We start from the raw sequence: 26,607 nt of genomic DNA on the forward strand, positions 1-26,607 counted from the left end.
TCTCCCGCACCCTCCCTTTAGGGCTCACCTGGTATGCTAACGTCATGGGGAGCTGCTACAGCTACCTGTGCAGAGACAGTGTCCCAGACAACCACCCCACCAAGTTTAAGGTAATACCCTTTATCCTAGAGGGAAAGCTCTGCAATTGACAGCAACCACTGGGAATCAAGGCCTGCAAAGTACAATCCAAATTTCATGGAACCTACGCATTAAAGCCCTTTCTCTTATGGGGAAATTCTTCTATAGGGAAAGATTTGCAAATGTGTTGCTAATTTTTAAGCAGGGAATCCCCTGCTTGCTGGTTCCACCCTCTGTCTTGTAGAAGGATTTGCATTGGCATCGAGATTCAATCTCCCAGTGCCAGAGAAGAAACAGATGCAATGAGAAGGGAAAATTAGATGGCTCACGTGTTGTGGAACCTTTCAAATTGGGCCCAAGTCAGTGGGCATCAAAAGTTATCACCATGTGGTAGCTATTTGGTGGCTTGTGTGAAATGCGTCCGTGCGTTTCAGCCTAATTGACTGTAAACAGGTCTCCACATTGTAAAAGCACCAGCACAGCCGGCAGTGGTGAACCATTTGACAGTCTTAGCAGAGAGGCCAAGAATTGGAGAGAGACTGAACTCTCCTCTTCCCACTCAAGGGTGTCTCCCCCCCCACCCCCCCACGCCTGTGTTGAGGCACATTAGCTGAGCTGGTGTGGGGCTACAGTCTTCAGGGCTGTCCATGTCACACCTTTCACCAGCAATGAATTCACACCCAAATGACCTCCCCCTATCATCCAAGAGCAAGGCATGTTAATGAGTCAAGGGAGAGAGTGCTGGGGCTTCCAGGCAAACTTACATCTGTCACATCTCCTGTGTTGAGCCTCCTGATGTGAGCTTTGTTGCCTCTGCAGGTAACAAATGTGGATGATGAGGGTAACGCGCTGGGATCTGGGATTATGGAGCTAACGCAGATGGAGCTCATCTTGCACACACACAAGCGCGATGCTGTCAGGTGGCCGTACCTTTGCCTGCGCCGCTATGGCTATGACTCCAACCTCTTCTCCTTCGAGAGCGGACGCCGCTGCCAGACCGGACAAGGTGTTGTGCCTTTTGGGGGAACAAACCTGTCTAAAACTTTCACTTGCAGAATGCTGTAACTGCTTGGTGCTGATTTCTCCCCTGCTTATTACGTATGGGAAACCTGCTTTATACCCTGCTTCACATGCACAAGCGATAGCACACCTCTAGGGTACTGTAGTGTGTTTGCATGTGCATTTAATACTCCCAATTAAGGCATTAATGTTGGAAGCTTGTGACTGAGGGCAGAGCCATCATGTGGTATCACTCTTGTGGCTTATTGTGGCTCACTTGTTTATATTTATAGACTTAAAGTAATTAGGCTATTGCCTTATTAATGCACAGCATGGAGAAACACATCTAGAATTGGCTCTCATTATATCTTAAGGTAAGCAGTTTTGGAGTGGGGTTTCAATTGGATCAGAGACCATTAAGGAAAATCCAGGTGGCAGAAGAAGTTAGTGATTCTGTGGGCTTACTCTTCTGTGTTGGTACTGAGGAGGTGCTAGAAATGCCACCTTTCTATGGGATGTGACCCCAAGGTCCCCCAAGGTGCTTTTTGCAAGGATGAGGCTGTTGGCTCTGGTTTCCTAGGCATGTTTCAACTTCAGATATTTGCTTTTCAATGCATGTCGTCATCTATGTCCTCTGTACTACTGTCTGCCAAGCCTCTGCTCTGTCTTCGTTTAGGTCCCTTCTAAAAGGCTTGCTTGTTCCACAATGACCCAAAAAAGTGAGTCAATGTTAGTTTTTAAAAAATCCTGTCCTCCTCTGTTCTGGTCTTTCCAGTGCATTCTGTCTTCTCTATCTGCCTTGTTTAGCAGTACTACTACGTTTACTGCTTTTTATCAATTGATCCTGCAGCACTTTGCAAGGTGGGGGGAGGGTAGTTCCAAAAGTGCCCCATTTTTTACATATGGGGAAACTGAGGCACAGAGATGACATGACTCACCCAAGAACACCCCATTCAGTCAGTGGCAGAGCTGGGAATAGAGCCTACGTTTCCTGATTCTCACTATTCCATGCTGCCTGTTAAACTGTAAGTTTCTTGGCATAAGGGCTATCTGTATATTACTTGTAAAGAGATGAGCATATTCTTGGCACACAGCAAAAGGAAAAAAAAAACAGGTTATGTCCCCCAATTAGCATCGTGTGTTGAAAAGTCCTCTGATATCTGAATAAAGTCCACATCACTGTTCTGCGTCTGTTTATAAAGTACTGTGTGCATTTACAATGCTGTGTGCTACTCTTTTATAATATTTATATAAATAGGATTTGCCTTTAGTGGAATTCCATGCTTATCGGTTGTCAGCAGGGTGGGACCTGTGGCTTTTTGTGTGTGTCTATTTTGCCTTTTGCAGGATTCAGATCAGTCGTTGGAATGCTGTTACGTTTACTTGGGTTTTCTACGGAGCTCTAGATAGCACAGATAGGGTAGAGTCATTCACTCTTCACCTACAAAGAGAGCTTTCAGAGGGCACAGGATAAGTCATCCATGTCCTCTATATGCAAAGATAAATTGTATGGAAGCCATACTGTTTTGATCTGCGTACATTTCCTCTGGTTCTTTTCCTGCTCAAAGGAGACTTTCTCACTTAATTGATTTTATTTGGATCATTCCTCCCTAGCCCCAGTGAATAAGACAGATGCATATATTTTCTGGCAACAATATTTTTCAAATTTTTCTTCAGAGTAGCAGCAGTTGTTGCCATGCTGTTGTCCTTGTTGCTATGGCTTTTGTGCATTCATGTGTGTGCGCACCAGCATGTGATTGGTTAGTTCTGCACACGTTGGCTATTGGTCAAACTATTTATCTGGGGAGCCACCGTTTATTTTGATACATTTTAAAAGTGGAGTGCAGTTGCCCCTCTCTTCCACATGCATTCCGCGTGCCCAATCCAATTCCCATTAGAGTCAATGGAAAGACTTCATTGACAATGGGAGTTGGATCGGGCCCCAGGTAAAATGAAAGAACGGAAATTACAGGTGAAGAATCTCATCTGTCACCCAGTATACCATTCTTATCTCCAGCAGAGTTAAGTAATGTAAAGTTGGCATTAGATACACCAATTCATGGATCAACTAGCAATGGTGGTGTTATATTTCTGGTGATGTAACAACAGGATACACTATACAGAAATATCGCCTCGGGGGTGTTTAAATATTGACAATATCTTACAAAATATTTCCCTGTAAATCATAAATTTGTGTGTAGAGAAATACAGGGCTTGCCCAACAAGCTCAGACGAGTTGTCAATTTAATTTAGTATCCTGTTTGAAATATTGTCTCACACCATGAGCTTTAGAGGAAAATGGAAGAAGCTTCATAATGTGTAACAACGGGCGTATAGAGAAAATTACTTCCTAACCCCGGACATTTAGTATGTGACTTGTACCCTGACTTGTACCCTGAAGCATGAGGGTTTATACCTCTTACAAATGTGTGTACTATCTAATGGAAGGGTGACTATTTCCATTACCTATATAAATGTCTAATCTCTTTTTGAATCCTGCCAAGCTCGTGACCTTATCCTGTGACAGTGAGTTCCCCAGGTTAATTGTGTTGTGTTAAACAGAAACCCTTTTCAGTCAGATTTTACATTTTGTTGCTTTCCAAGGACTAGACTACACTCTTACTAAACTAAGATTGTACTCATCTCTCCCCACCCCCCGTCTTTGTATTTGCACAGGGATATTTGCCTTCAAGTGTTCAAGGGCGGAGGAGATCTTTAACCTGCTGCAGGACCTGATGCAGTGTAATAGTATCAATGTGGTGGAGGAGCCAGTCATCATGACTAGGGGCAATCACTCCACTGAGCTGGAGCTATCCCGGACACCCCAGACAACCAACGGTAAGGCTTCCAGAGTACTAGGTAGGGTAGAGGAAGTTTGTCCAAGTTTATCTCTGTGTTGGGTGCTGGTCTCCCAGCCAAGGCTACATTCCCCCAAGCAGCTGATGTGAGCTGTCTGGCCTCTGAGCTGGGCCCTCGAGTCCACGTATGTTCTGTGCAGCATGCTTAAAGCCCCACTCGTTTGCAGATGTGATACCTTGTTCCCAAGGAAATGGGAACAAAAGCTGCAAATATCAACCTCATTCTCCGACTCCAGTTGGATTCCAGCTGGAGGCCTGCCAAGTGGCCTCTTTAGGGATCAGCGGGCTCCTGAGGGAAACCTCAACTAGAAGAATGTGTGTTTGTTTCTCACTTTCATAGACGTGACTTAAGTGCTGGTAAATTTAACCTGGGGGGCCTAGCCTGCATATTTACAACAGGCGTACACATGGTAGGAGCCTTTCCCCGCCAAGCAGGCTCTGCCTTTCCAGCACGTCTGTTTAATAAGGCCCTTTGAGAAGCTGGCCCATGGTGCAGATGCAGCCGCATCTGTACGCAAGGCCAGTGTGATGCTCTGGCTCTCAAGCACGTCTCTCTGAATTCTCCCCCCAGCTCTGGGATACACTGTTCCAGGGTTCCCCAATGGATTCCACAGCTTCCCTGGGGAAGCCCCATCCTACTCCACGGCCCGACACCCTTCCATGAACAGCTTGAGACACTCCTCCATTGGGGAGGACTCCACACATGCCCTCATTGGGCCGGATGAACAGGTAAGCCCAGGTCTCCTGATCTCCATTGCTGCAGGGAACTCATAACATGTCTTCTCCTTCTCTTCTAGGATTCTTGTGGGGTGCTAGGCTCATGCATCTGCTCAATGTTAAGGAAGCCCAGAGACCCTCTTACCTTGTCAGTTGCTCCTTCTTGGCTGTTTTACTTAGTTTCACTGTTGCAAATTTGCATCCCTGTGACTACTCGCTGGGTAGCTTCCCCGGGTGTAGCTTCCCCGGGTGTAGCTTCCCCAGGCCATCAGTAATGATCTGCCCCTTGTTTGACAGCAGCATGCAATTCCCTCCTGAAACTGTATGTGCTGCTTCCACATCTCTACCAGCCCCAAGCTAAACTCTAGGCTGGATACCGAAACTCAGACCCTTGCATGGTGTTGTGCTACCACTACACTGCTTGGGCAGCTGATCTTTGTTCTCTGTGTTTAGGCTCATAAGATTTATCATACCAGATCAGTCCATTACACCCAGTGTCTTGTCTCCATCACTGTCTGATAGCTGGTGCTTCAGAGTCACACAAACCTAGGCAGGTGTGGGCTCCTTCCTCACGTCATTTCTGTGTCCTAGGATACTTTATATAGACCACTCAAGAAGATATCTCACCTTGTGTAGATGGAAATTCATATGCTCCACACCAGAGTTTGAACTCAACTTGAAACCTGTTTAAAAACGTGTCATAGATATTTTGTTTTAAACCATCTCATGTGCATAAGTTGCTCATGTTTGAAAGGAGCCTGTGTGAGGGCAAGTCTGTGCTACAAACTTTTGCCAGCACGGCTGTGTCAGTCGGGGTGTGATGACGCATGATCCCTGGCTGACAAAGCTGTACTGGCAGAAGCCCCTTCTCTAGATGTCGTTGTACTGGCAAAACTGCAATTTTGCTGGTATAGTTCATTTTTTGAGGGGGAGGGGCTAGAATAAGCTTTACTGGCAAAGTACAGTTTTGCTGCTATAAGCTGCATCTACACTAGGAGCGCTTTGCTGGTGTAAAATACCAGTATAACTATACCAGCAGAGCACTTCTAGTGTAGATCTGGCCTCAGACCCCAGAGAGCCCACACGTCAATCCCCTGATTAATAGTGGCTCTGATCCTAAGAGAGAGGCTGGGGAGTTATGGGAGGGAGGAGCAGAACCAAATCAGGCCAGACTAATGGGGAAGCTTTAGAGCCATATTATGTCTCCTTTAAAATAACTGCAGTTCTTCAGGGCAGTTTCTAGATGAGCAAAGATGCAGCTCATCCTGCCCCGTAGAAACTAAATTCACATCCATGAGAGAAAACAAAATTCATTCCTGTCTCCAGGTGCTGAGTGTTTGGTTTGCAACAGTCGATGTGTAAACATAATTTTACCATAGCTGCATCCCTTTCGGCCAAGTTTCACTCCCCACTTTCTCGGCACACAGCCCCTCCAAGTTTTTTCAGCCACCAAGACTCCTCCTCCTCCTCCCCCCCCACTTTATCAGCCGCCAGACTCCTCACTCTCCACACTCACATTCTCAGCTGTACTCTCACTCAATCCCACCCCCCACCCCCCTGTATTTTTGGCTCTGATCTCTTCCTATCATTGTCCCCCTCCCCAGCATCACCCTCTGCCTCTAAAACACATCTTCTCTCCCTGCAGTCCCACACCTATGTGAACACAACCAGTGGCGAGGAGGAGATGAGGGGCCGGCACTGCATGCACTCGCTGCCTGAAGTCCACCCTCCTTTTCTGCACGGGAACCACAGCTGCTCTCTGGAGGACCGAAACCCCCAGGTCTTCCTGCAGCCGGGGGAGGTGAAGTTTGTGCTGGGCCCTGCCCCAGTTCACAGGCACATGGTGAAACGTGACAGCTCCTGCCGTTACTATCGGGAGTGCGGGGGGCACATCTGCGGCCCTAACAACAACAACGAGTGCCAGGATGAGTGCCTCGTGCCCAGGTGCGTATATGAGAATGTGAATGGCCTGCTGCCTGCTGGGGGCGCATCTCTTCGGCGTGGCGGGCGCTTGAAACTCACCCGGGAGGACCTGGGCTTAAACAGCTGCTCTCACCGCAGGACACCCCTGCTGCACTACGAGAACCTGCCTTCCTTGCCTCCTGTGTGGGAGTGCCAGCCGCTGCGGCAGGACGAGGACTCTGGGGACACGCTGACTCCTTCTCCGAATGGCTACCCCGAGCCGGACGAAGGTGACCCCCTGCAAAACTACATGAACTCGGAGAACACCGCACTGCACAGCGGCCTGCGTCGGGATGACTTCTTGCAGCACCGCCACAACTGCACACCTAGTGTCTTCAGCTTCGACTTCCGCCGGCCCTGCCCGGAGCAGCAGCGGCAGCTCAACTACATCCAGGTGGAGCTGGAGGCTGACCCCCACAAGGGGCGCCAGAGCCTCCAGGTGCCCTGCGCCCCGCTTCCTGCTGCCCACCCAGCCAGCAGGATGGACTCCTACGCGGTCATTGACCTTAAGAAGACAGCAGCCATGTCCAACTTGCAGAGAGCGCTGCCCAGAGACGATGGGACTTCAAGGAAAACTCGGCATAACAGCACCGACTTGCCTCTGTAAGGGAAACACTGCGTGCAAGCGCTGCATTGTGGCTTTCGGACTTGCCTTTCAGTGTATCGTGTAGCGTGACTTTCGTTCTCTATTGCCCCCACGCCCTGTTAACCCTATTGCTCAATACAGCATCCTGGGATAGCTCCAGCAAGCGGACTTTACAAATGTCTGCCTGCCTCTCTCCGTTCCTCCCATGTCATTTGTTTCTAAAGCCTTGCAGAGTAGCAGCAAACGGTCTTTATTTATTTATTTATTTATTTAAGTTATTTTGTGGGGTGCCAGCATTCGAAACGGCACCAAGCGGAGTATAAATGTAAACAGGTCATTCCTGGACCAGGGTCAGTCCCCCTGCTTTCATGTCATCCATGTGGAGAGAAGACAGGGGGAAGGATAGCTCAGTGGTTTGAGCATTGGCCTGCTAAACCCAGGGTTGTGAGTTCAATCCTTGAGGGGGCCATTTAGGGATCTGGGGCAAAAATCTGACTGGGGATTGGTCCTGCCTTGAGCAGGGGGGTGGACTAGATGACCTCCTGAGGTCCCTTCCAACCCTGATATTCTATGATTCTATGAGAGGGGTGGAGAGAGTATTGGGAGTGTTTAAAAAACAAACAAACCCCTAGGAGCAGGGGGAAAGACTGGGAATGCAAGTGGAGTTTGAGGTTTGGGATCAGGGAGCCCTTGGTGTGTACTTATCTGTCTGCCTTTTTTGTGGATATTCAGAAATGTTTTCCAGCTGTCGGTTTATTTATTTGTTTTATTTTTCTATCTATTTATTTTATTTTGTAAACATTCTTTTGCACCAAAGTTAAAAGTGCCAAGCCAGTGGCAACATGGAATGGATCCGCTTGGTGTTCACCTCCTTTTTTGGGGCGGGGGGGGGAGGGGATGATATGGTGAAAAGGGTGCTTTGTGGAACTACAAATGGGGAAAGCGTAGCTGTGACTCAAAGCTCAGTTACCTGGAATGCACTATATTGGGCTGGTGGGAGTGACTGCAGAAAACATGGAAGTGTCAGCATAGCTGCGAGGCAACCAAGCTTGGAGTCCTATCTAAGGAGCAGTGCCTACTCCTGCATACCTCGCTGAGTCCACGTGAAATAATTGACTAGTGTTTTGGCTAAATGCATGGCTCGTTTCCTTGTATTGTAGACTCAAAAGACTAAATTGAGCTTTACTGTAACTCCATTGGCTTTGAGTGGTTGTAACCAGTTACCCCCAGGGCTGAATTTGATGTGAACCATCAGGCCCTTCTGTAAAAAAAAAAAAAGAAAAAAAAAGAAAAAACTTGCGCGTGACGTTCTACTTCTCTTCCACTGTGGGATGTTCCAATGATAACATTCTGTGTATGGTTTCACTTGCTACAGACCACACCAATCTCTGCAGCATGAGGCATTCACTGATTCCACTTTGCTATTCCCTCTCATTTCTATGAGACGTAAAAGAGCTCTTGGAATTATATTCACTTCTGCCTTATTGTTTTGAAACTCCCTCACCCTCTTCTGCAGGATTGGAATCATGCCATCCAATTCTCTGAAAGCTCGCTCGGGGTTGGCAAATCGAGCCATCCAAACCTTCCTATGATGTCCTTGCCATTGGTATGTTAACAGACTAGAGTCAGTGAAAGGGAAAAGCTGGTTCATCTGCTTATATCTCGGCCCTGGCAGTCACAAGCATAATCTGTCGATTTCTGAGATTCTTTCCAGCGCTAACAAACCCAACTTCTTTTCGGTGCTGTAGTGCTGCCTTGAAAAGTGAGTCTTTTAGGAGCAATGGCAAGGAATGTAGCCAAGCCCTACAAATAAGTAAAGCTGATGGGTATCCATATAATCTCTTTACCCTTAGGTCAGGAACTCCTCCCCATTTGTAGAGTTATGATTCTTCTCATTGGCTTGGTGTCTGCATTACAAATACCAAACACCACCACCACCTTCAGAAGTGAGTGAGTTTTGGCAAGCCTTTGACCTCTTGTCTTCCAGGCTTCAGTCCAGCTCTTATTTTTGTTCTATAACAGAAGCTAATTATTTTTAATATGTGAACTGACTTTATTTATAGGGAAACTGTCACGTAGTTTATGCCCCACATTTAGGTTTCATTGGGAGTGAGGAAGAATTTTTTTTTTTTTAAGTAACTGTATAAAAATATTTTCATGAACAATCTCAATGAAGAGGCTTTTTTTTTAAGGGTTAAACATCACCCTCCGTTGTAGCTTTTGCATCTCAGACATTACAGCACTGGACAATGCCTGAGAATCTTTAGCTGAAACTGACTAACTGCTGAATTTAAATTGACTTGTCTAGTTTTGCTCACCCAGCTGAGATGTGCAAAACATCCAGGCCAAAAAAAAAAAAAACAAATTTGTAAAACAAGTCAGGATATAGGTTTTGTTAAATGTGTGCTTGATCTTGACAGAATGTCTTTAAAAGTCACAATACGAACATATTAGAGTTACATGGCAGCTGTTGCTGCAGATGCACTGTATTAATGTATCTGTATTCATGTAGGCCCTGATCCAAAGCCCATCGAAGTCAGTGGAAAGACTCCCACTGTCTTCGGTGGGCTTTGAATTGCCCTTTTATGGGCAAATGTTGTTACCTATTATAGTGCTTCATTGGACCAATCCAGCACTCACTGAAGTCTGCTGAATCCTTCCATTGACTTCACTTGCAGCCCGGATCAGGGTCTATTCTAGGAATTTGTTGCTAGCATTTGGCATGATGAACTATCTAGCTTAGTGTTGTTATGACTAGGGATGTGGGGAACCTGGCACACATCCACAGCAGTAAATCAAGTCCTCTAATACCTTTATCACTTCCTCATTGGTCTGTAGCAAATGTATTGATCTAACAGGTTTATTTAGTTAACGGAGAGGATAAAATGTTTTTATTTCCCCACATCTAAGATGGGTTTTAAAAAGTGATTAGCGGGGCTGTTTACAAAATAATGTTGGTCACAAATGACCACGAAGTAAGAAGTGGTCACAGGATAATAGTTGCCTGCTGCTAGATGAGTGCTCTTAACATAGGGATAAAAGAAATAGCACTTCTCTCTGTCCCGTATTCTGCTTAGCCTGCATGAACCGCAGACTTTCAGGCCTTGTCCACATTACAGTTCTAATTATGCTAACAAGCATCTTTAGCAGGGCCCTATCACAATTCCTCTGATCAGCAATAGTTTTCTGAGAACTAGGTTAATCAGACCATGCTGTGATGCACCCACAAGATGCCCCAGCTGGCTATCTCCCCATTGTTGTATGTAGCATGATTTTATAACCTAATTCTCGGACATTGCGTCCATCTACACTACGACAGTATTAGGGGATCTGGTTACCACATGCCTGTCGCCCGCACAGTGAAAGCAGTTCTTGTAATGCAGATGGGAAATGTCTGAGGCTTTAGCCTGTGTTTGGTGCCCTGTTTACAGCTGTATTTGTAGTGCAGATGAAATGGAAAAGTCGCTGTCCACATTGGCCTGGGAAACAGCCCTAGCAACACCTACGTTGAAGAGGAGTTCTTACTAGCATGGTGTAAGTCATAGTGTGGACAGTCTAAGCACCTTTGAGAGTAAGGGGGAGACAGGAAAAAACAGTATATGACAGGAGCCATCATCCCTGTTGTATTGTGGTAACTCCACTCTGTTGTGAAGTTTTCTGCATTTGCTGGTGACTCTGATCAGATTTAGAAAGTGTGCCTCTCTTTAAAATTGGGAGTGGCCTGGTGGTGGCAATCCTAGGACTTCAGGATCATCTCTTGATGGAGATGAAAGGCTGAGAGGGAAGGATGAGAAGGACTGAGCTAAGAAAGAAGATCCTATAAGTTATTTGTCATGCACTCACTCATTTGGCAGATGGTGCTAAGGCACTTATAAGGCTTGTGCCATTTTCTTTCTTTCAGTAAATCATGCGAAGTGACCTCAGGTGATGTGGGGCCCAAGCCTATGAATTACTGAGCATCCTCCACTCTCACTGAGTCTCATTGCCTTGCCGGATCAGGGCCTAGGAGGTTTAACAGCAAAGCTAATCTAGTCCCAGACAAAAAGGTAAATTTCCCCATTCTGCCCCATGTGGGCTTGCTATTGGCTAGAACCACCCCAAGATCACAAAGGACTCTTGACACTACTGCAATAGCAGAAGAGGACTCCTTGACCATTGGACCAAATTCCTCCTGGTTGCAGCCTCATTAGCTTTGGTAGGGTTACACCCAGGATCAATATGGTTCCCGGCATTGGAATAAGATATCTCAGACCCTGTCCTTTCCCATCGAAAGGGGAGGGGCCTTCATTGCCTTTTGGCAGAAACATTGGGTTCCTTTAAGTGTATCCAAAGCCACTCATCTGTACAGGTGAGTGCTTACCTGTCTTTGGAGAAGTCAAATCAGGTGTAATGTAATAGGTGAGGCCTGGGGCCATGTTGTAGAGTTTGCTGTCATAGTGTTCTCTCTCTAGAGTGGGGGAGTTGGGGGGAACAGCCAATATACCTGAATGAGTATTTCCAAAACTCTAAATGAGCTGAGAGGCTGGAATAAATCAGACGGGTCTCTTCAAGGTGCTGTTTGTTAGCAACACAGCTCTGTGGGGCTTCCTCCCCAGTGCACCCACATAGGCTGAAGCTCCTAATGTGCCCCGGTCTGCAATGCCATTCAAATGTCTAGTGTCTAGTACATGGGGTTGGGATTAGGGCGATAGGTGTTTAATTATTGTCTCGGCCTCAGACTTCCTGGATGACCCTGGGCAAGTCACGCTACCCTGTGCCTCAGTTTCCCTACCTCACAGGGGTGTTGTAAGGCACTTGTGGTTGGGATACTATGGTGATGAAGGCCATATAAGTACATAGAGATTCTGACACTTTGACTTGGTTGCCTTATCAAAGCTATAATCCAGTTTATAGTGGTTGATAATGAATGATGTACCTGCTAAGGAGGGGAGATGAAGTAGCTAGAAGTTCTCTCATCACCGAGGTTATAGAAGAAGCCTCTGATTTTATCCTGGGTGGTTCTGATTTAGTACATGTGTGGTTTGATTTGGAGTTTGATTTTGCAAATTGCCATCTGGCTGTGTCTTGATTTACTCTCTCTCGAATTCTCCGTTCCTTATGGCATCCTTGGGTAAGAGGAGTGCAGTGTTTGACTCAGCAGGTTTTGTTCATGAGAAGTTGCAGGTCTCATGAAGAGGTTCAAGAGAAAAGTGCCAGGGGCAGATTGGCTCTAGGGGATGGCTGAGTAGAAGTGAATTTACAATTTAATGCTCATTGGACCCATGTATCCATAGCACAGAAGGTCAAGTTCAGCTTTCGAGCTGGGTGGGAAGACTTCAGGGGATGGAGAGAGAATCTGTGCAGGCAAAGAGGGAGAACCAATTGGCCACACTGTGAATAGATAAAGGCTTCTTAAGGCAGTTAGTCATCTCATGGGCTTGGGGGAGACACTGCCCTGGTCACCTGACTTGAGTTAGCCAGGAATGTATTAGACCAGTGGCTCCACTGCTCTTTCATTCTCTGGCAGCTTCATAAGGGTGAGATCTCCTTCCATGGACAAGGTCCTCTCCCAATCTCCGTCCTGTTGCCTCGTTTTCGACAGCCAGGAAAACAGTTCATGGAGTGCAGCATGAGCTCTGCTGCATTAGAGCTTCAGGGACCAGAAAAAGAAGGGAAGCCCCTGTTGATGAGGTTTCAATGTTAACAAGTGTGGTGTGGTGTTATCCAGCCTCATAGCTTCCTCTAGTGGTCAGATGTGGGACATTCTCAGGTAGAAGATGGGAGTTTTCAGGGGCAGGTTGAACAGGCTTGGACCTTTTTTATTTGACTTTTCCTCACCACCAAGTTCCTTGCTCTGTTTGATTAGCAGTTGCTTTGGATAATAGATTGTAGGTAGCCTGTAATTCTGTTGGAATCTCTTATCCTATGATTCTCTTTTGGTCTGGAATTATTTATATTTATAGAGCACCATTGGTATTCCTGACACTGTTACAGATCTAAAATAACACAATAATGCCCTGAGGAGTTCATAATCTGCGGGGAAAATTCAGCCCTGCTGTAACTCCACTGACTTCAGTGGGGTCACACGGGAGATGAATTTGGCCCCAGTTATCCTTGTTAGAAACCTTCTAGTTCATGACAAGAAAACAGGACATCTTCTCATTCTATATTTTCCTCCATACCATGTTCTTTTAATGGTTGCCTTTCTTTTCCTTGCACATCTTGCCGTGAGCCTTGCAAGGAACAGATTATTGGACTATCCAAATGCCTGTGCACCTGTATCTTGGATGTGGATTAAATTAGGAACCATCATCCACATCCCAGTGTCTCCCCTCCAAACATGCTGTGACCGGCTCAGCTAATACAACATAGGCAAAAACCAGAATGTTTCATTTTTTGTAGTGGCCTTCATAAACCTTGGTCTCAAGAGTCAAAGGTGCTCTCCAAAGCATTATATATCTGGCTGGTGTCACACCGCTGGACACAAGGAGCTCAGCATCGTAAATGGGTGAGTACCTGCCTTGGAGACCCCGCATGTGCTAACACAAAAAGGAATTAGCCCCCGAACTGAATTGGCTCCAGGATGAGGAACACATCATCTCTTAAAGCTTGTCCTGTGGACAGAGGGCTTCCTCTGGTATCGTCCCTGCACTGATCTGTTCTGTGTGGGGCTGATAACATGGAAAAGACCATGTGTCCCCAGGAGGCTTTCGGCTTGAGGAGATTTTCTTTAGGTTTTTGAGTGGCTTAACTTTTTAAGTGTTTTTTCTTTGGGTTTTGAAGTTAGGCAGGTGGACTGCCTCTCCCTCGACATCTATTTGTGGTTGCCAGGGAATAGGTCTAATCTGAAGGAGTGTGTCTATTTTTAGCTTGTTTTATACAGCCTAGATGCCTACTTTTCTCTCTAGGAATGGAGAGGAACTGTAACGCTCTTGGTCTGAATGCTAGTAATAGTTACCTGCCTTACAAGGGTATTGTGAGGATTAATTGATGTTTACAGAGTGGTTTGAACACGAAAAAAATTATACAAGTATTTTTATGTAAGCCACTGTGTCCACTGGAAAAAATTCCCAGCTGTTGCTGTCTTTATCTCCAGTGGGAAGCGGCCGTCTAAATACCTCTAACCCTCAGAATCTCCTCTCTCCCATGCTGGAAGGGGATTGTTTCTGTACCTCTCATGCCAGAGACCCCTGTGAGGGTATGTGTGTCTCGAGCAGTCAGTTGTTTCTGTTGATCCCTATGTGCAGTGTGGCCACTGGCTAGGCCTTAAGAGACTTGGGTTCTATTCTCAGCTTTGCTGCTGGGTGTCCGTGGGAAAATCACGTCACCTCCCCATGCCTCAGTTTCCCCATCTGTGAAATGAGCATAATGATACTGATCTCCTTTGTAAAGCACTTCAAGATCTGTGGATTAAAAGCGATATACAAGAGCTAGATATTATTAACAAGTTCTCTTAGTCATCTCCGCAGCCACTTCCCACCCGTTTTCCGTAGGCATGATGCTACCCAACTGCATCTGCCTTCACCCTTACTGTGCAGTATCATTCATCAGTTGCTTAGTAGTAATTTCAGCTCACCTGTTATGGCACCCTTGCAGCCTGTCTGTAGAGTTTGTCTTCCCACCAAGCTTGGTTCATCTGAAGCTGAGTGCTGTGTGTAGGTAGCTGAAGGGGAGTGGATTCCTGCTACCAAACAGGACCAAAAGGGAAGAAGTTAAGGGATAGGGTAGGCTGGAGGTTGGGAAATGAAAGCCAGGGAGTGGGTGTGGGGAACACGCTGGTTCTAAAGAGGGGATCCTATTTGTTTCCTTCCTTTGTGGGTGTGTGTGACTAAAGTCAAAAGGCCCAGGCACATCTGTGTTGACCTCAAGCTCTTATCCTGTGTGATTCTCCTCGTTCTTACTTGTACTGGTGTCTTTGATACTAAATATTTCTGACGTGGCGGAAAAGCAAAGGCACTTCGGGGCTCTGGTCACCAGGGATTCAAAGCTGCTCTGTCCATAGAGATCGGTCTTTCTGTGTAATTACTTCTGTGGGTTATTACTATGGATATCCATTCAGTCCCTGTTTATATTTCATCCAGGTGTAACCTTCAAGGCAAAGAGCCTTAGTGCTGTGTGAGCTGAGGAGCGCTCATGTCTTACTCTAATGTGCACTAAGAATGTATACAGAATAAATGGAATCTGACGACTATCTGGTGGAGGGTGTGGCTTGTTTGCTGTTAAATAGAGAATTGTCAAGTTTAAAGATGAATTTTAGTTGCTCGTTTAAGTTGGAGACCCACCGTGCTGTCCAGAATCAATCCTAGTGTAAATAGGCACTTTCCTTCATGCAACTCCGCTAGTGCTCCGAATCCTGAGCTGCTATGCCAGTCTTGGCCTCCCCATACAGCTCTGCCAATGCACCTCTATCCCAACCTCCTGTAACCTATGCTATTTCAGTCCTGGACGCCACCTCTAGCTCTGCCGGTGTCCTGCAATCATGGCCTGCAGCACTTCTTGCTATTCTATTCCTGATCTCATGAACAGTTGTGCCAATGCACCCTAGCCCTGACCTACACTACGCTCTGTTTTACCAGTCCTGGGCTCCCCACAAACAGTTACGCCAATGCACTTCATTTCTGACCTGTTGCTGTTCCAGTCCTGTGCCTTTCCCAAGCAACGGAACATAGGCTTTTCCATGTGAGATCAGCCCATTGCTCCATCAAGATCCAGTATCCTGCCTCCAGCAACAGCCTCTGCCTGGTTATTCACTACTTTTGCCATGTTGCGGGAGATTTTCAAAGGCAAAATGGAATGTAAGCACCTGGCTGCATGTGGACCCTTGAAAATCTCACTGTTTATAGAGAGTGCTTTGTGGAATATGAATGACAGTTCCTGCTCAAAAGAGCTTAAATCTAACCTGGATAATACAATACAGAGACCACTGGTTCCAATGAAAGGAAGTGAAGGGGCATCGCAAGGGAGGTATGTTTGAAGTTATTTGAGGGGAGCTTCTTGGCTGGTGGGATTTTGGAGGCTGTGCCAAGCACAAAGGGGCACCATCGAGCAAAGCATAATAAGGACAATGGGAGGAGATGGAGAAAGAGACTTGAGGCCCCAAAGTGCTTACTAGCTACAATCTATTTAGCTTTGAGCTATCACTTAATAAAAGGCTCCTGTTTGAACTTCTTATCAGCTGTGAAATGTACCCAAATAGTTCAAACTGCAGGCAGTAGCAGTATTGCCAATCTCAAGCATTTGAAAATTACATCAGACCCCCCCAAAATCATGAGATTGGCTTAAAATCATACGCTTTTTAAAAAATAAGTATTTGGGGACTTTCTTTGTGCTTTAGGGGTCATGCTTTCAGGGTTTCTCTGCAAACAGCGCTATAAATGTGTGGGTTTTTTTTTTTTTTAATGAAATCTGAGAATCCTTTGATTTCAGTGGTGTGACCGTTAAGGAAACCACCACATATCACAAGACTTGGGGACAGTTCCAGTTAGGGAAAATCATGCTTCTCTAATCTACTAGAATTTTTTGAGCTTGTTTGACCAAGTAGTGAATAAGGAGGACTGGTTGATAGAACTTATCTGGGCTTTAAAAAGCCTTTGGCAAAGTCCCTCACAAAGAAGTTCTTAAGAAAACTGAACGATCACAGGAGTGAGAGAGAAAATTCTGTCATGGATCAGAAACTGGCTAAGAGACAGAAAAGAAAGAGGAGTCAATGGCCAATTTTCAATCTGTCAAAAGGTTAACACTGCAGTATGCCACAAAGGTCCACGCTAAGGCCAGTGTTTATTATATTAATGATATGGGTTGGGATGAATGAAGCAGTGGCAACATTTGCAGACACAATGATTATTTAGGTTAAAACCAGAGAAGTTGGCAAAGAACTAATGATGGCAGATAAAATTCAGCTTACTAGGTTCTAAACTGATAGAAATGACACAAGGAAAAGACCCTGGTGTTACTGAGGTCAACTTGATGAAAACCCCGGCTTGGTGTATAGTAGTGGCCAGAAAACTAAATAATGTGTTCTAAAGATAGAGATTGAAAATAGTACTGTGTAGTTATGCCGATTTTCTCAATTAACACTACATCTGAACCTGGGATTCTGGTTGAGATTGTCAAAGCTGACTATGATTCATCCACCCACCTCTCATTGAAATGAGTGAATGTTGTGTAGCCAAATTGCCTAGATGACTCTGAAGTTCACTGATTTGTTCAGTTCTGGTCTCCCCGTCTACAAAAAGCATGTTAGCAGAAAGAGAAAGGGGCAGAGCTGGGTGATAGTCCCCACTCTCTTCACACTGAAGCCTTTCCAGGACTCATCATACTATCTGTTTTGGAGAGGAGATGAATAAAAGGGGTCATGAGAGAGGAATATGAAATAATGACTGCAATAGAGAAGTCTCAGATGCTCCTGTGTACCCTAGTAACTTCTTAAGACAAAACCAAATCAATATCCAATAAAACTGAAAGGCAGTGCATTTTAGAACTGACGGAAGAAAATACATTTTTTACACAGTATGTAATTAACGTATGGGACTCATTGCCACAAAAGATAATTGAACCTAAAAAAATTGGTAGGATGTCAGATGAGTAGATATTTAGATCAATAATGAGAACATCCATGTTTGGGTCAGACAGGATAGAAAATGCACGAGGACTATAAACCTTCATGCTTCAGGGCATACAACAACCACTACTGCCTGGAGTCAGGAATAAAGTTCCTTTAGGAGCAGGTTACTCCATAATTGTCCACTATGATGTTCATTGCAGTGACCCATGAAGCATCTGCTAATGATGGCCACAGGATCCTGGACTTAGACAGGTCATTGCTCTGAACCAGTTTAGCAATTCTTACATTTCTAGTGTTGGCAATAAATCAGGCTTCAGCTGATACAACCAGGCACCTGGCCTCTTGCCCATTTTTAATGGAGCTTGAAGGAGAGGAACATTCTGCAAGACCAAATCAGATCTGAGTGTGTGAGGTGGGGTAACAGGGTTCGTTCCATGCCCCTTTCCCACCCACGTTCAATTTGCTTTTCTGTAATTTTGGCCCATGGGGCGAGCAGTTTCCACTGTTTATCTAGGCCCTTGGTGATAAGGGTCCCCTTGAGTGAGCTGATATTTATATTTGCCCTTTTATAATAAAAATCCAGAGAACAGGATATGGGCCACGTAGCATATACCTCTGCTGAGAACAGTCACAGTCTTTGGGGGTGGAGGGTAAGAGCTGCTGCTTGCGTAGCTAAGCTTGAGAGTCTTCCTTCTCCTTGCTGTTCTGCACCTCTCCCTGTTCCCACCGATATCCAGGAGATCAGACATCTAAACTGCTGCAAAGTATGGGACTGCTTTTGTGTCAATAGGCTGAAGAATTTACCCATCTGCAGTTAGGAAAAGAGACTATGGAGGAAGCAATTCCATAAGACTTGATTGGCGTGAAAAGTTCTTCCAGTGTTGACAAAGTGACAGTTTAAAAAGAAAGTGGGGTGGGGGGTGGGGGAAAGGGGAGACAGACACCTCCCATCCCCAGCTATCTGCCGGAAGTAGCCACAATGCACTCAGAACAGGGCTACACACTGGTGGTTTGATCCAGACACTGGACTTGATTCAGGAATGATTGGGTGAAATGCTCTGGTCTGTGTTATGCAGGAGCTCAGATTAGATGACCGAAATGGTCCCTTCTGGCCCTTCCCCCTGTGAAATCTTTGCAAAACCCACCACAGTCGATCACAAGGGTGCAAGTGAAGCTCCCTGTGAACTTAGCAGCAACAGGACAACACTGTTGCCCCTGGAACTGGAACCTCTGAAGTATAGATGAAATGTCCAGAGGGGTTTTTCTCCTAGCGAGTGATGCACATCTGGAATTCGCTCCCCTAGCAGCTCGTGTCAGAATCCACCTGACTCGGGGCTCAGGAGCAAACAGCGATAATGGTCAGGACAGGGATTGACGTTGGAGGGTATCGATGGGAACTGGATGATGAAGTGGTGGCCCCAGCTGACGGACGCAGGAGTTGAGCTAGTTGCTGCCGAGTAGTGGGGAAGGTTTTGCTGTTCCTGTCCTGTGCACAGGGGGGCTTCGTCCTCCAAGGCCATTGATAAAGTCTCCCTTGCAGATCCAAGGGTGATCGAGTTTATGATCAGAGCTCTCCGCCCCCGGTGGTCTGCTGGGCTGTGCCTCCATAGGGATAACAACAGTCCTGTGTTATAAGGGATGCCCCTTATTTAAATACAAAATCACTACGAGTGCCTTTTATCCCGTATTTCAACCAGGAGTGTAGCACTGCCAGCAGCCAGGGTGGTCCGGAGGATCACTCTGGCACCTGAAATCAGGGGCAGAACCGTGCTCCACCACTGGGATTGCACTTTGTGAAGTGCCGCCAGTTGGCAACTTGACCTGGCTGTATGGCGTCTCAATGCTGTTCAAATTAGTCCCGGCCGCTCCTCCGTCATGCCAAAGTGGCCTCTGGACCCCCTGCTGAAAGTTGGGCCTTCACCCGGCATTGAAATCTGAAATGGCACCCTGCAGAGATTTCTTCCTCACCGCACAAGAGGATCAGGAGCTGCAAAAAGCAGCAAGAAATACCCTGGTGAGTGTTGCTTAATAATAATAATAAATATGCAAACTACAGACACCAAGTTTTGGCAAGTTGCCACCCCCACCTCTCCGCAGTGTCAGCCAGATCGATGTGTGTGTGCGCGCGCTATGAAAACCGGCCTTTATTTTTGAAATACAATGTTGGCAACCCTAAGTATTCTATTAAGTCCCAGACAAAAAACGATTAAAATGGAATTAAGGTTTAGAGTGCATCTCAGTATGGCAAGGTGAAAAACAGGACCGTGATCATCTCCAAACCCAAGAAATTCAGAGTTAAGATTTTTATTAAGAAACGGAAATGCACGGTGAAGGCACCCAAATAACTAACTCTGCTCTGTAGTGACACCATTTAATAGCAATAAGATTACGATTAAGGCATTTTAGTGTTTGGTATCTCAGCTTAGACAAAACTGATTTTTAAAGACACTTTTTGTGCATCTCCCACTGCTCCATTAGTGTAACTACTGGGCAGAGTTAAGGTTAAGCGTTACCAGTGCACCTGCAATTACTTTTGAGGGCAAATTGGATATTTGTGGGGCTAATGATGACTTTAATGTTTGGTTTTTTGCATGTAAGAGTCTCACCTAACCTTGCATAATCTCTTTTAAGTACTTAGCTGGCCTCACTACTGCAATTTTTACTGTACTTACATGCAAAGATTTGATGTACTGTCACGCACTCAGTGTAACTGCAAATGCAAATTAAACATACAGTTGCACAAACAATGGGGCTCTTGGGGGTTATAAAAATCCTTCCCTAAAATTCACCCCTTGGTTGTTTTTAAAAGGCCACAATGGGGACATTCCTGCCTTCCAAGGTGAATGGAGCTCCCCTAATCAGCAGAGGCTGTTTCGATATGCAACCCACACCACCATGTTTTGTTCTCTGAGGAACATTACATACCCTTGTACTTGTCTGGCCTCTTGAAAAGTTACAGGTGAGTATTGGGATGGAAACAATGCAGGTCACCCAAAACTATTATAATCTTGTTGTTCTTTCCATTATAAGCCAGCTACTGTGTGTGATCAAACTTTTCCTCCTTTGGAGAAAACATGCGATAGAACTATCAGACTGCAAGCAAGTGGAAGATAAAGGGGAACAAGCTGGTGGGTTGTTGGGTGTTTTGGGAGTTTAAGAACTTCGATTCCTCTTATCATTCCAACATTTCTCTTCAAAGAGTAATTTAAAAGTAAAATGGCAATTAGCCTTCTGATTAAGCAGCTGTTCTTGAGATAAAGGGCCCTTAGCCCTGTTAGGGCAAGCCGCAGCATGAAGTGTTATTGACAGTTGATAAGCTTCTGATATGTGAATGAGATAGTGGCAAAAGGAGGCGGAGACAACAGTGCACCCTTTGGGTATATAGGCAGGGAGCCTGGGACTCCAACCTCAGCCACCGCGGTGTCCAGGACTGAACTGGGGGACTGTTTAGAAACTGCTTGCAAAAGAAGAGCATCATGAAGTGGCTGATCCTCGCCTTGGTGTGTCTCCACCTCTCAGAGGGGATGGTGAGGTGAGCATGGAATAACAGTGTGGCCACTTGACAGCGATTGCTGATTATGCTGGTGTGAAGGAAAGAATAGGAACGTTGTGGGGAGTGGTTTGAGAAGGAGAGTGGCACTCCTGGGTTCTGTCCTTGGCACTGCCACTGACAGGCTCTGTGACCTTGGACGAATCACTTAATCTCTCTCTGCATTAGTTTACTTATCTGTAAAATGGGGGCAGTGCTACTGAGGGGAGACTTGATCGCTGTCTTTCTGTTCTGTGCAGAATCCCCCTGAAGAAATTCAAATCCATGCGGGAGGTGATGAAGGAGAAGGGCGTACTCAGGGACTACCTGAAGAACCACAAGTATGACCCAGCCAGCAAGTACTTCAACAACTTTGCTGTTGCCTATGAGGCCCTGGTTAACTACCTGGATGTGAGTATGTGCCTGATTGGAAAAAATAATGACAAAAATGGAGCAGAGACAAGGAAAAGATAGAGGCTGTCAACCATGGAGCAAGGATGGGAGGAAAGCGAGAAATTCAAATGGAAAATATGATCTCCAACTTGCACCAGCCCATCTTCTGTAGGACGGTTCTTGTAGTGTACAGGAATCGGGTAGTATCCCTTTAAATAGTTTGTGAGCCCTCTCATGGTGGTCACCGTGTTCTAGAGCAGCCAACCAGAGCAGCCACATGTATGTAGCTAAGCCTTGCGTGTTTGTGTCTACAGTAGAACCTCAGAGTTACGAACACCTCAGGACTGGAGGTGGTTTGTAACTCTGAAATGTTCGTAACTCTGAACAAAATGTTCTGGTTGTTCTTTCAGACGTTTACAACTGAACACTGACTTAACACAGCTTTGAAACTTTACTATGTAGAAGAAAAATGCTGCTTTTAGCCATTTTGAAACAAGCACGGGAGCAATTTCCTTACCTTGTCAAATCTTTTTTTTAAACTTTCCCTTTATTTTTTTAGTCGTTTATATTTAGCACAGTACTGTACTGTACAGTATTTGCTTTTCTTTTTGGTCTCTGCTGCCTGATTGTGTTCTTCCAGTTCCAAATGAGGTGTGTGGCTGACCAATCAGGTCAGAACTCTGCTGTTCGTAACTCTGAGGTTCTGCTGTAGTTAGTAAACACAGTTATTTGGGACTCAGCTATGCCCTGTGGTTCCTCCATATAGATTTTTGTTCTGTGAGGAGTAAAAGACCCAACAATTCTCTCGGCCCTAATAAAGAGCACAGGCTGCCCTCTAGCTAGAATATATATTTAAGAAATTGAATCTCTCTGGAGGAAAGCGAAGGGTTAAAATGGAAGGGGGGAAAGTTTGCCCTTTTTTGGAAACCCTCTAGCAGAGTTGGAGTTCTTTGCAAAACCTCTAACTGCATGAGATTCCACCGTCTCTTGTCACCATCCACCCACCTGGCAGCCCCATTGGTTTGAGATTACGTATGTGGTGCAGATGGCAGTGACTGTCTCCAGCATGCTCAATAGTACTATTGGTTGGCAAGTGACATGGATCATGAGGAGGAGAACCTGTGATGAAAAGAATGCCCCCTTTTCTCTAGATGTCCTACTATGGGGCAATCAGCATTGGAACCCCACCCCAGAGCTTCCTGGTTCTCTTCGACACCGGCTCCTCCAACCTGTGGGTGCCCTCGACGTACTGCCAGAGCCAGGCCTGCAGTGAGTAATCGCCATGCACAAGGGGCCGATGGAAATGTCTCTACCATGGAGGGAGGTTCTCTATCACAGTATCCCATCCTGGGCACTGACCGAGCCGTAATCCGGATTGTTCGTCAGGAATAATGTAGACGCCCTTCAAATCCCAATATGCTAGCAGTGTTCTGAAGTCCCACTGCAGACAGAAAGATAGCCAAGACTATGGAAGCGCATGTCATTTACGTAGTTTGGAAGCTCTGTGGGGCGGGGACCCTCTTTTTGTTCTGTTTGTACAGCGCCTGGCACAGTGGGGGCTAGTCCATGACTGGGGCTCCTAGGTTCTTACGGGAATTCAAATAATAATTGATTTATTTTTAGATATACACGCGCACATAATTTAAAATAGATACTGTTTGATTATATAATACACACACGGACACACAAATTATTCTTCTCTTCTTTGCTTCCCATCCATCAGCTCAGCTGTGACCCTTGAGGCCGAACAAAGTCTGTCCACCACTTCCTACCTCGTACCAGCTTCGTGGCTTTGTTCATCTTTGAACCTTTTGTTGTATGTCAGTCTCCACCATGTCCGTCCAGCGCATCCTTGGTCTTCCTCTATTTCTACCTGCTTGCAATTTGGTATCTTTCACCCTGTCTGGTATCCTTCCTGCGTCTGCTCTTGACACATGTCCAGACCTTCACAGTTGTCTTTCTTGGATCTTCTACAGCAGCGTTATTTCTTACCCTGTTTATATGTCTATAAAAATAAAATCAATCCGTGTATTACAAAGGGTAGAAATTCCTATTCAAATGCTTTCAGTCCCATAACAGCTCCACTGCTGAGGTGTCTGAAGCCCCAAAAAACTGTTTCAATCAGTGTAGGCACATGTGACAGTTTCAGACGGCTGCATGCAAAGAAAGAGGCAAGCCAGGGAAGGATGGTCCCGTGGCTAAAGAACAGGATTGTGGGGCCGGGTTGTGTCTCATTGGGCAAGTCACTGCCCTGTTTTGTGCCTTCATCCCCCACCTGTAAAGTGCGGGTGATTAGACCTACCTCAAAGAGGAGCGGTGAGGCTTAATTGATTAGTAACGGGTGCAAAGTGTTGGAGAACCGCAGGGGGAAGGTGCTACAGAAAGGTCAAGTTTTGCCATTATTGGACATTTCTAGAGGGGATTAGTGTTGGGCTCAGTTCGGGGTGGGGAGCTTCGACTCTGAATCGGTTATTTGCACAAGCTGACAACTGACGCTGATCTGTGTTTACCTCTAGCCACCCACACTCTGTTCAACCCCAATGACTCCTCCACTTACTCTTCCAATGGACAGACCTTCTCTCTGCAGTACGGCAGTGGCAGTCTCACTGGAGTCTTTGGCTATGACACCGTGACAGTAAGTAATAGCATCAGCTGAGGAGATGACATAGTTATTTGAGCTTCGCATGAGCTGGCAGGTGCTAGCATCCGAACTCCTTCAGCAGGCAGCGGTAGAAAGTCTCTGATTTCCCCTGTAGGCCCTGCCATGAGGGGGCTGAGATCACTCACTCTAGCTAGTGAATATACGGCCCATCACTCATTGGGGAATTTTCTGTTCAAACAATGCCTTGCCGAGGGCCAGAACCGAGACATCTATTCCACTTTTAATCTCCAGATGATAAGGATATAATCTGGGTTTTTGAAGTGGGCTTTCAGAAATGAGGTGGTTGGGGAACAGGATGTTTGGGAGTATTTCAAACAAAACCCAAGGCACTCAGCATTCTTTTTTCAACACCGTGAACCTTCAGACCCCCGGGCTGTGTATGGAGAGGCACCTGTAGCTGGGAAGCCTTTCTTTAGTTGGACATCCACTAGTTGCAGAGCTTTGGAGGAATGTCTGAGCCTCAGTGGGTCTTGCTAGTAGTAACAACATATTATTGTAAGAGGCAGCGTGGTCTAGTAGTGGGAGTCGGGAGATCTGGTTTTTACTCTCAACTCTGTTTCTGACGGGCTGGGTAAGCTTTAGGTAAATAGCTTCCCCTGTTTGTGCCTGTTTCCCTATCTATAAAATGGAGGTGATGATACCCACAGAAAGTGCTCTGAGATTTCTTGGCTGGTTAGATAAGTGCACCCAAAGTTCTCCTTCCTGGGTTTGCTAGGTTCAGTGGCCTGCTTGCTCTGTCTGGTTGTAATGGCTATTCCCATCTCTTGCTCTGCAGATCCAGGACGTTTCCATCACAAAACAGGAGTTTGGCCTGAGTGAGACTGAGCCTGGCACCGACTTTGTCTATGCTCAGTTCGATGGGATCCTCGGTCTGGGTTTCCCTGCCATTGCTGCTGGCGGTGCCACTACTGTGATGCAAGGTCTGATCCAGGAGAACCTCATCAGTGCCCCGCTCTTCAGCTTCTACCTGAGTGGGTAAGTAGGAGGAGGCTATTCCCCTGTCTCTTTAAGCCCGTCTGCTGTCTTTATATTTCCCATGATCCTTTTCCCTTTGTGTCAGCTCCTCTGGTCTCCCATGCCCTGAGGAGGGCCAACAGCAGAATAATGGTTAGGAGCAGACTTCATCCTTTCCCCTGGAAATGTGTGCTGCTTCTCTGCAGCCCCTTCTTTTCCCACTCAGAGCTGGGCAAACCGGTCAGTATGGGGAAGCTCACTGAGGTCATTCACCTTCCCCTCCCTGTGGTGAAGGTTCTACCCAATCAGACGTAGCATGTTCCTTAGGGGCTACAGTCTCTAGGCTTCACTGTACCATTTCTGCTCTACTCCACTCTGATTAGGCCTCAACTAGACTATTGTGTCCAGTTCTGGGCGCCACATTTCAGGAAGGATGTGGACAAATTGGAGAGAGTCCAGAGAAGAGCAACAAAAATGATTAAAGGTCTAGAAAACATGACCTAGGAGGGAAGATTGAAAAAACTGGGTTTGTTTAGTCTGGAGAAGAGAAGACTGAGAGGGGACATGATGACCGCTTTCAAGTATGTAAAAGGTTGTTACGAGGAGGAGGAAGAAAAATTGTTTTTCTTAACCTCTGAGGATAGGACAAGAAGCAATGGGCTTAAATTGCAGCAAGGGAGGTTTAGGTTGGACATCAGGAAAAAGTTCCTAGCTGTCAGGGTGGTTAAGCGCTGGAATAAATTGCCTAGGGAGGTTGTGGAATCTCCCGTCATTGGAGATTTTTAAGAGCAGGTTAGACAAACACCTGTCAGGAATGGTCTAGATCAGGGGTCTCAAACTCAAATGACCACACGGGCCACATGAGGACTAGTGCATTGAACCGAGGGCCACATCACTGACACCCCCCACTTGCTGCCCCTGGCCCCGCCAGCACTCCACCCCTTCCATTAGGCCCCACCTCTTTCCACCCCTTCCCTGCCCCAATCCAACCCCTTCCCCGAAGTCCACACCCCAACGCTGCCCCCAGCGGGTGCAGAAAGGGTGCAGGGTGCGGCGGGGGCTCAGGGCAGGGAGTGCAGGAGGGGTGTGGGATGCGGCAGGGGGCTCAGGGCAGGGAGTTGGGGTGCAGGTGGTGTGCAGGGTGCGGCAGGGGGCTCAGGGCAGGGGGTTGGGGTGCGGGAGGGGTGTGGGATGTGGCAGGGGGTTGGTGTGTGGGATGTGGCAGGGGGCTCAGGGCAGGGGGTCGGGGTGTGGGATGTGGCAGGGGGCTCAGGGCAGCGGGTTGGGGTGTGGGATGTGGCAGGGGGTTGGGGTGTGGCAGGGGGC

General features: G+C 46.4%; 2 protein-coding genes across 4 annotated transcripts in view; both read left to right on the forward strand.

Moving 5' to 3' along the window:
* The window catches only part of LOC112109561 (fibroblast growth factor receptor substrate 3), a 28,452-nt gene extending 14,084 nt beyond the window's left edge, over window positions 1-14,368 (forward strand). For 2 of the 3 annotated variants that reach the window (XM_029912316.1, XM_024204123.2), the window contains exons 3-8: window positions 22-110; window positions 898-1,084; window positions 3,754-3,915; window positions 4,507-4,664; window positions 6,298-7,217; window positions 13,582-14,368. In XM_029912316.1, the coding sequence (XP_029768176.1) occupies window positions 45-110; window positions 898-1,084; window positions 3,754-3,915; window positions 4,507-4,664; window positions 6,298-7,217; window positions 13,582-13,738 (1,650 nt within the window). In that variant the 5' untranslated portion in view covers window positions 22-44 and the 3' untranslated portion in view covers window positions 13,739-14,368. Of the gene's footprint in view, window positions 1-21; window positions 111-897; window positions 1,085-3,753; window positions 3,916-4,506; window positions 4,665-6,297; window positions 7,662-13,581 lie in introns of those variants that run through there. The other variant, XM_024204127.2, reaches the window with a different exon arrangement.
* A 6,851-nt stretch (window positions 14,369-21,219) lies between these two features.
* LOC112109562 (gastricsin-like) overlaps window positions 21,220-26,607 on the forward strand; it is an 8,181-nt gene continuing 2,793 nt past the window's right edge. Inside the window, exons 1-5 of the mRNA XM_024204128.1 lie at window positions 21,220-21,275; window positions 21,533-21,683; window positions 22,817-22,934; window positions 24,182-24,300; window positions 25,103-25,302. Of these exons, the coding sequence (XP_024059896.1) occupies window positions 21,220-21,275; window positions 21,533-21,683; window positions 22,817-22,934; window positions 24,182-24,300; window positions 25,103-25,302 (644 nt within the window). The remainder of the gene's footprint in view (window positions 21,276-21,532; window positions 21,684-22,816; window positions 22,935-24,181; window positions 24,301-25,102; window positions 25,303-26,607) is intronic.

This window comes from Terrapene carolina, unplaced genomic scaffold (assembly GCF_002925995.2).
Source record: "Terrapene carolina triunguis isolate 2854851 unplaced genomic scaffold, T_m_triunguis-2.0 Scaffold199, whole genome shotgun sequence".
NCBI lineage: Eukaryota > Metazoa > Chordata > Testudines > Emydidae > Terrapene > Terrapene triunguis.